The following is a 9,786-nucleotide window of genomic DNA, read 5'->3' as shown; positions in this document are numbered from 1 at the left end:
ATTTTGCTAAAAGAAAGGCATGATACTAACATGCAACATCCTTGCATATGACTGAGTTTGAAGCATCACTTGGTGGTCCAACTCCTGCTCTGTTTTCTGCACTAACACGGAATTCATATTCATTTCCTTCCTGGAGCCCAGTTACTTTGCATCTTAGATCTGAAACTGGTTTCTTTGTTGCTCTGACCCATCTTAAACCTTTCTTTTCTTTCCTCTCCACATAGTAACCTGTGATTTCACTTCCACCATCATCTACTGGTCTTTTCCAAGTAACTGTTGCAGTATTTTTAGTCACATTTGTTACTTCTGGTTTTCCAGGAGGGCCTGGGGGACCTGATAAGGAAGAAAAAAGTACAAAGTTAAGACAAAAATCAAGCCTTTAAAATTAATAAAGCCACACTTGCACCTCTTATCTTGTTCTGCTTACCAAATCTATCCACCATTTTAACTGGTTCTGATTGTACTGGCTCACCCTTGCCATACTGATTTACTGCTGAGACACGGAAAACATACTCATTTCCTTGGATGAGCTTACTAACAACATGCCTACAGCTCTCAATATTTTCAGCAACTAATGTCCAGAGCAGGCGGCTGGTTTCTCTCTTTTCAAGAACATATGATTTGATTGGTGATCCACCATCTTCTGCAGGAGGTGACCATGTAAGAGTGGCTTTTTCTGCTGAAACGTTACTGATCTCAATAGGGCCTGGAGGTCCTGGAACATCTAAAACTTTCACATGTATGCTCTCCTGCTTAGTACCAAAAGGATTGGTTGCAGTGATTGTATATTCGCCAGAATCTTTTCTGGCTGCGTATTTGATGCTTAGAGTTGAAGAAGTTGGTGTTGTTTCAATGTGCACAATCTCTGAAGGTCTAAAATCTTTTCCAGCTTTTGACCATGATGAAGTTGGAAGTGGCTTGCCACGGATGCTGATAGCAGACACTGTGATGGTGTCTCCTGCTTTCACTGTTAAACCTTCCTTCAGTGTAGGATCGATAACAATAGTTGGTGCCTCTGTAAAAAACAAACCAAAACCCAGGATTGTTTTAACAAGAACATACAAAAAAAAAAAGTATGTGGTATAAATAATTCAAATCCTTCAGTTCTTAATGCCATCTACATACCGTACTCATCCTTGCATATTATGGTGTCTGTGGATTCYGATGGAGGACTGATAGCTCCTGCAGTGTTCTTTGCTCTAATTCTGAACTCATATTTGGCACCCTCAGTAAGGTCAGTTACAGTAAATGCACAGTCCGGAACATTCACATGATTTGCCTTTGTCCAAGTCTTTGAAGGCAGATCTCGTTTTTCAACAATGTACCCAGTTAACTTATGTCCACCATCATATTTTGGTTCAGTCCAAATGAGTGTTACTGAGTTCCTAGTTACATTGATAACTTCAGGTTTCCCAGGAGGATCTAAAGAAAAAATAATAAGCCGCAGTCAGACAATAACGATTTCATCTCTGAGAATTTTTATTTGTGTTCTCTTGATGACTCACCAATAGGATCAAGTGCGACAACTGGTTCAGATGGCAGACTTGGTTTACCTACTCCAGCCAGATTGATTGCCATCACTCTGAACTCATATTCCAGACCTTCAGTTAACCCTGTCACTCTGAAATCTTTCATCCTTATTGGAGTTTTATTGGCTCTTTTCCACAGAATGCTATTTCTTTCTTTGACTTCAATGTGATAACCTAAAAGATAAAAGGTAAGATGTAAAATATGAGGGTTTTATAAAAATTTTCATGTACCATAGCTTCATGAAACACCACTGGGCCTATATGGCATTGTCATACAGGAACCATGCCGGAGTGGCAACAAAAAACAGATTAAGAAATGGATGTGGATATGCGTTACAGATGTATGCAATTATATAGCTTGTAAATGTAAATTGTTAAATTAAAAGAACCAAGTAATATAGATTGTTCTGTTTGATGTTCTTTCTTTAGGTGTTTCAGTCACKTGTGCAAAAATACTGTTTTTGAGTTACTGACTTCTAAGTCAAACCATTAAGAAAGTTCAGCATAAATAGAGAAAGAATTGGAAGTACAATCAACCAATCAATCAATTTAAAGCATAAACATCTCATCAAATTATTTTACTCTTTGACAGGGAGGAAGAACTATTAAGGTGGGAAATGCTAAGGAAGCTTTTGGGGATATACCTGTGATTGGTGAGCCTCCAGTTTTTCTGGGGTCTGTCCAAGTTAAAGCTACAGAATCATGCCGAACATCAACAATGTTGGGAGGTGGAGGAGCATCTGGCACATCTAAACAACATAAAAAATGAAAAAATAAGTATCACTTCTAAAACGTTATTTTAAAGCTTAGAAATGATAATGTATACTTACCAAATGGATGTTTTGCAATGACAGGGTCAGATTTAAGGCCTTCACCTACTCCATATTTGTTTTCAGCCCTGATCCTGAATGTATATTCATTTCCTTCATGAAGTCTTGTAACTCTAAATGTAGTTTTCTGGACTGCAGAAGCACAAGTAACCCACTTATTGTTTACATTATCTCTCTTCTCTAGGACATAGTTGGTGATTTCTGAACCACCATCATCTTTTGGAGGACCCCACTTTAAGGTTATGGCATCAGCTGTGACTTCTTCAAATTTTACTGGACCTGTTGGTATGCCAGGTTTGCCAACAACTTTTACAGAAATAGTGCCTTCCTTGCTGCCAGCAATGTTCTTCAGAGTGATCGTGTACTTTCCAGCATCAGCCTTCTGGCAGTCACGTACTAGAAGTGTGGTGTTAACTGCTGTAGATTCAAAYGCAACTCGTCCAGTCTCAGTAAGTACCTGGTCTTCACCTTTCTTCCAAGTTACAGTTGGGACAGGCTTGCCTTTAATGGGTATTTTAAGATGGAAATTGCTACCTTCTTTAGCTACATAGCACAGATCAGGTAGATCTCTTAAATCAAGATCGGGTGCCACTGCAGAAAAACAAGTAACCAATTACTCAACTCTGTGTTAAAATTCAGATGCCGTTTTAAAGGCACCGGATTTGTATGTATGCATAATAATGATGCTAAGCATAAARTCAGTATAATTTGGGTAAACGACTGAGTGAAGTAATGATCTTAATTTCTTTCTTACCTATGTCATCTCTTGCCACAATTGTGAGCTCGGTTGGAGTTCCATATCCAGCATCATTTTGGGCCATGACTCTAAAAGTGTATTCTTGTCCTTCTTTTAAGTCCCTCATTGAAAAATGGAGGTTCTTTGCTCGCATAACTTCTTGCCATTTATCTTCACTAGTCAAAACCTCAACAACATATGCAAAAATACGGCTTCCACCATCACTGATAGGTTTTTTCCATACTAAATTGCATGATGATTTTGTTACAGCTGAAGCCTTTAGATCCACAACTGGCCCAGGTGTTTCTAAAAAGAAGAAAAGCATAGCACGTGCCCATTTAAGCTAAAAATTAAAATGATGTGAATGCCAAATAGGAGAAATAGATTATTTTTTCTTACCAGAAGCTTTAACAGCATCACGAGTTTCACAAGGGTCACCAATACCATATTCATTTTCAGCAAAAACCCTGAAGAAGTAAGATTTGCCTTCTTCTAAGTTAGTTATCCTGAAGCTTGTCTTTGGACACTCTGTTGTKACTGTGGACCATGACTTTCTTTCTGCATCACGTTTTTCAACGACGTAATTTTTGACTGGACTGCCACCATCTATTAGTGGAGGCTCCCATGTAATGAAGGCGGAATCCTTCGATGCTTCTTTTACAACCAGGTTAATAGGAGGGCCTGGAGTATCTAGATAAATACAACCCCCCCTCATTTGATTTAGTAAACAAAATACAAAAAAAACCCCATCAGTTAAGAAGTGAACAAATATATCAGACTGGGGAAAACTGACACTTACCAAGTACTTTTACAACAATGGTGTATGCCTTCTTGCCACAGCTATTCTCCAGGCTTAGGACATATTTTCCAGCATCATATTTGTTTACATTTTCACAACGCAGGAAGGTATCAAAATCAGTTGACTTGATGTCTAATCCTTGTCTATCTCTTAGATTGGCACCCACTTTAGACCACATAATCTTTGGAGGTGGACGTCCTCTTACTGGCACATAAAGCCTCATTGTGACTCCAGCACGCAATACAAGGACTTTCCTTAGTTCTGCATCAAGTTCTCCCTCAGGAGGAACTGTGTATATAACAAAAAGTATGCAATTAAAACAACATCTTTAAGAATATCACTGAAGTTACTGTGACGAGAAGACCTTGCTTACTGTCATTTCACTAGATTAACTAACTCTCGTGTCTGTGGTGATGTTAGTTATTGACCTGATTCCCATTTCAAGATCATTTGTAAACCTGGATTTTCTTTGCACTAACTTCTCTTCCTTCTGTTCTGCCTTTGCCACTATTTACATTTCTTATTATATGAAGAAGTCTCCGAGTTCCTCCATAATTCAAAGAAGTTTCAAAACCTCCTAGACAGTTCCCTATGTCCCAAATCAAGACAACTCTCTGAAGCAATGCAGATAGCATTGTGTACATACAGCAAAGTGCATTGAGTAAGCAGCATGGCTATTAAGTGCCATACAATTAAATAGYGTGCCACATAAATGCTTAATAAAGTAATCTCAGCTCCAAATTCTTTAGAAGGTCTGAATAAGACTGAAAGTTTTAAGAATGGGAGAGAGGTCTGAAAAATCTGATTGTAGGATTAGAGACAGAAAAAAGTGAATGCATCTGGCATGCAAGAAAAAGAAACAGACACCATATTCAGATTCTTTTCAATTCTGCCTCATTCTCTATAAAATCAGCAACTTTTAACCTACAGTTTTTGAGAAATGCCACATTCCAAATTAATGTTCTCTGATCTGTAACAAACCCTTCCTTTAGAACCCATCCTATGAATTAAAAGTCAACAAGTTAAGTAAACATACTTAAAATGTCTTTAGCAGTGTGTTTATCAGGAACRTCACTTGGATCACTGTATCCAATCTTATTGACAGCATAGATGCGGAACTGGTATTCTGTATCCTCCATCAGCCCCGTTACCACAAATTGCGTAGCCTGTAAGTTCTTGGGTAGATTGCATCTGACCCAGTTGTCCGTGTCAGCTCTTTTTACTTCTACTAGATAACCAATAATAGGGCTTCCACCATCATATGCTGGTTTGCTCCATGACAGGCTTATTGAATTACGAGTAGTATCAACCACTTTTGGGAAGGCAGGTGGTCCAGGAGGATCTGAGAATTGAAATAGTAAAGTTAATCATACAAAATGATATACAAAAATATGTGGGCATACCATCTGAGACATTACTTTTAGCTTACATTGAGGATCACGAGCATATGCTGCTTTAGATGGTGCGCTAGGCTTGCCAGGTCCAGCCTTATTCAGTGCGGTTACCCGGAACTCATATTCTGTTCCTTCTTGGAGTCCAGTGGCCTTAATCGTTCTTTCAATGACAGGCTTCCTGTTTACCTTTGTCCAGTTCAGCGCCTTAGTTTCACGCTTCTCAAGTATATAACCAGTTATTGGGGACCCTCCATCACTAGCTGGGGGCTTCCAGCTGACAGTCATAAAGTCTTTTGTTATATTACTAATTATCGGTGGATCACAAGGCCCAGGTACATCTGTGAAGATTTATTTGAAGGTTATGATTGCATTCACAGTTGTATACAAGAAAGGAATGATTCATGAAGCTATACTGCGAAACACTTACCATATGGATTCTTAGCAACTGCTGGTTCAGTGAAGACAGGGTCTCCAACACCATATTTATTTTCAGCACATATGCGGAACTGATACTCATGTCCTTCTATTAGTTTCTCCACTGTGCAGCTTGTAATTGGTATATTGGCAGAGACTTGGGCCCAGTTTGGTCTGCTTGTTTCACGCTTGTCAACAATGTAGTTAGTAATTTCTGAACCACCATCTTCCAGAGGAGGCTCCCAAGAAAGCATTGCATGATCTGCATACATGTGTTTGATTTTAACGGAGGCTGGAGGACCAGGCTTATCTGGAAGAATTAAGATCACATTGTTATAGCTTTAGCTGTTGCTATATCATTTAACTATAAACGTACTCATTAACAGAGAGTCTTTAGCTTACCGAGTACTTTAAGCTTAATAGTTGCTGATTTTGATCCACTTGCATTTTCAGCAGTAATAGTATAGTCTCCTGTTTGCTTCCTGTTAACACTGAACAACTCAACTGTAGCAAGATTTCTCTTAGTTGTGATCTTAACACCTTCAGATGCTTTTAAAACTTCYCCTTCTTTTTTCCAGGTAATTGTTGGCATAGGCTTGCCATATACATTTGCCTCCAGACGCACATTAGTTCCAGCTTTTACTGTAAGCTGTGATTGCATAGATACATCCAACTCTATTCTGGGAGGAACTGAAAGAAAACAACACAAAAGTTAAACTAGTAAGAAATAAACTTCTGATTATTCACATGCGTACTAGTTAAAAATGCACAGACTCTTATCAGATTTCTCAGTTCTCAAATCCTGTTACATTTCTCACCATTTTCTGGATGAATGGTCACTGGATCAGAAGGTTCTGAAGGTTGGCTGATGTTAACTGCTGTTTTGGCAATTGCTCTAAACTGATACTGAGCATTCTCTTCCAAATCTGTAGCAGTGTACTCTTCTAGAGGTATTTGATGAGGAGTTGTATTGCATCGGACCCACTTATCACCAGGCAATTTGCAAGCTTCAACGAAGTAGCCAATAAGTTTGCTACCACCATCATGCTTTGGTTTTGTCCATACAAGTGATACAGTACTCTTAGTGACATCAATAACTTCAGGTTTCCCAGGGGGATCTAAGTCAAAAAAGATTATGTTATAGTCTGTTTTGCCAAAAAATTTGATGAATAAAAAAAATGGCTTTAATGGATCGTATTTACAGCACGTCTACACACAGAGCACTCACAGTGCACTTATGGTAGACATGAGAACTTAAACATACGAGCAAATTGAAGATTATGGAGTTTGCGTATATATTTAAACTAATCAAAATAGCAGCAGTTTGTTGCAAACTATTAGTGTGTTTGGCTTACCGACTGGTGCCCTTGCTGTGACAAACTCTGTTGGTTTGCTAGGTTTACTTGCTCCAGCTCTGTTCAATGCATAAATTCTGAAAGTATACTCAAGACCTTCAATCAGCCCCACACAAGGGTACTCTGTTGAGCGCACAGCTGTGTCATTAGCCTTCACCCAGAGTAAACTATTCCTTTCTTTACGCTCAATGAGATAACCGGTGATTGGACTGCCTCCATCACTATCTGGTTTATCCCAGGCAACAAAAATGCAGTCCTTATTGACCTTGGTAATACGTGCATTCTTCGGCTCACTAGGAACATCTAGATGGAAATAGAAGGATGGGTATCAATTACATGCTTTCTTCCTAGGAGGACTGAAAAGAGAAATGCTGCTATAAAACACTAACATACCAAATGGGAACCTTGCAATCATCTTGCCAGATGTAAGTGGCTCAGAAATGCCAAAGCGATTTTCAGCTCGAACACGGAACATATACTCTTCTCCAGGAATTAGTTTTCCAATTCTGCAACTTGTCTTTGTAACAGAAGCTACAGCTGTTACCCAGTCCCCTCGGCTTACATCACATTTCTCAACTATGTAGTTTGTAATGCTACTGCCACCATCTTCAAGAGGTATATGCCATGTGAGAGTGCAAGCATCAGCATCAATTTCAGAAATGTCAAAGGGAGGCTGTGGTGGACCTGGCTTATCTGCACATAGATATAAATTAAGAAAAATGGATGTAAGGAAAGCGGTAAACAGTGGAATTTACTAAAACTAGTTTTGAATAAGTCTGGATTTAAAAGTAATAACACAAAACTTACCCATGACTATCACTCTGATTTTCTGACTATCAGTGCCAGAGCTGTTTTCTGCAGTAAGAGTGTAAAAATCAGTATCTTTTCTAGTCACATCCTTAATGATAAGAACTGAAGATTTTTCTGCCTTATGTACAGCAAGGCGACTGGATATTAGTACGTCTTGGTCTCCTTTCATCCATTTACAGACTGGCTGAGGCTTCCCATATACATGAGCTTCAATTCTCAGTTTCTTTCCAGCTTTAATGTGAACATGATCAGGCATCAGGATTTTAGGTGGGACTGGAAAAAAACACACGGAGACATATAAATTCAACTTCAACTTTTTCTTATTTCTTAATGAAACAGTCCTCTGCTTCTACCTAACGTGTTATTACCAGAAGGAATGATGTGATAATTTTTAGTTTAGTTCCCGCTTATGGAAAACTCGGGGTTCTGCACTGGACAATATCTGCTCCAGTTTTACTTCTGCATTCTGATATTAGTTACGAGAGTGTATTTTTGAGTTTGGATTACCTTCTCACGTATTTATGTAGAGACTAGCACACTGTTTATGCATCACACATAATTCTTCTTTACATCTGGAATGTAAATTAGGTCAATCTGCCCGCTCTCCCTCTCTCTTTACATTTTTTTTATTGACTTTCATTACTGACTGTCTCTTTCATTTTAAGTTCTTTGAATGTATTTATTATTTCTTTTTAGTTCCTACCTTCTGGTTCTGTTTGCACTCAACTGAAACCRTATTCCAGAATTCTTTAATGATTCTGAATTAGTGTTCAACCTTCATCCTTTCTGACCTTATAAAAGTTTCAGTACTGTATCCTCTAGATAACTTTATAAAGTAGCTGGCTTATTGGGACTCAGTCCAAGAATTAAAATTCTTGATCATTTCATTATTAAAATAGATTATTTTAATGTAGGTAGTATTTAAACAAATACTTACTGAGTTGTTCTTTAATTTCAAATACTCCTTCAGTCTCTCTCGGCAAACTTACTCCTACAGCATTTCGAGCTGCCACTCTAAACTTGTATTTCTTTCCCTCTTTCAGACCGGCTACAACAATGGACAGGTCTTTAACAACTGAATATTCTGTCCAGCGATCTGCTGGTTGTTCTTCTTCTCTGTAGCTAACAATGTACCCATCAACTTTGGAGCCTCCATCACGCAGCGGTGGCAGCCAGCCTAAAGTTGCACTGTTCTTTGTAATTTCAGTAACTTCAAGTTTTCTTGGTGGATCAGGTTCACCTTTACAAGGGAGAAAAAAAGGAAACATATTAAACATATTAAACATTTAATTTCCAAGAATTTGACTACTGAACTTTGGTTAAATTACCAAGAAAACTGTATGCTATACATGTTATCTCAATAAGCACAGTACTGAAAAGAGCAAAATTATGAATGACTATAAAGGTACTATATTCATAGACTGTGTTATTTGTATGCAGGAAACACTGACATGGAAATATTTATGTTTGATACTGAGTGGTTGGCAGCATTGTCTAACTTAGAAATACCTACTTTCTAAAAATACAAGATCTTATTAAAATTAAAGGAAAAAAAATGCATACTTACTTAGGGGATCCGTTGCTAGGATTGGTTTTGGTATGTCACTTGGAACACCTGACCCATATTCATTTACTGCCATTACTCTAAAGAAGTACTCATTTCCAGGTACAAGATTAGCTACTTGGAAACTAGTTTTCTTTAGCTCTGCAGTGACTGTTGCCCAGGTCTTTCTGTCAGCCTCACGTTTCTGCAGGATGTAGTGAGTCACTGGGCTACCCCCGTCATTCTCTGGAGGTGCCCATGAAAGATGACATGACATCTTGGTGACATCTGAAACCTTGAAGTCTGCCACAGGTCCAGGAGTATCTAAAAAAAATTCAATTTATGTTAATCTTCTTTTCTTTAACAAGTTAAAATT

General features: G+C 38.3%; 1 protein-coding gene across 1 annotated transcript in view; it reads right to left on the bottom strand.

Annotated features, from left to right (window-relative positions):
• Positions 1-9,786, bottom strand: part of LOC146600541 (titin-like) — a 242,582-nt gene that overhangs the window by 45,855 nt on the left and 186,941 nt on the right. Inside the window, exons 249-267 of the mRNA XM_085321165.1 lie at positions 9,435-9,734; positions 8,805-9,107; positions 7,865-8,140; positions 7,451-7,750; positions 7,058-7,360; positions 6,521-6,820; positions 6,105-6,392; positions 5,716-6,012; positions 5,324-5,626; positions 4,931-5,236; positions 3,895-4,182; positions 3,495-3,785; positions 3,114-3,401; positions 2,360-2,950; positions 2,174-2,278; positions 1,506-1,703; positions 1,126-1,422; positions 428-1,015; positions 31-333 (exon numbers count right to left, since the gene is read on the bottom strand). Coding sequence (XP_085177291.1) covers positions 31-333; positions 428-1,015; positions 1,126-1,422; positions 1,506-1,703; positions 2,174-2,278; positions 2,360-2,950; positions 3,114-3,401; positions 3,495-3,785; positions 3,895-4,182; positions 4,931-5,236; positions 5,324-5,626; positions 5,716-6,012; positions 6,105-6,392; positions 6,521-6,820; positions 7,058-7,360; positions 7,451-7,750; positions 7,865-8,140; positions 8,805-9,107; positions 9,435-9,734 — 5,925 coding nt within the window. The remainder of the gene's footprint in view (positions 1-30; positions 334-427; positions 1,016-1,125; positions 1,423-1,505; positions 1,704-2,173; positions 2,279-2,359; positions 2,951-3,113; positions 3,402-3,494; positions 3,786-3,894; positions 4,183-4,930; positions 5,237-5,323; positions 5,627-5,715; positions 6,013-6,104; positions 6,393-6,520; positions 6,821-7,057; positions 7,361-7,450; positions 7,751-7,864; positions 8,141-8,804; positions 9,108-9,434; positions 9,735-9,786) is intronic.

The sequence above is a fragment of the Rhea americana genome, unplaced genomic scaffold (genome assembly GCF_003343005.1).
Source record: "Rhea americana isolate MKP2758 unplaced genomic scaffold, rheAme1 scaffold_12, whole genome shotgun sequence".
NCBI lineage: Eukaryota > Metazoa > Chordata > Aves > Rheiformes > Rheidae > Rhea > Rhea americana.
Note: the sequence above shows the minus strand (reverse complement) of the source record. Positions and strands in the feature narration are given on the sequence as shown.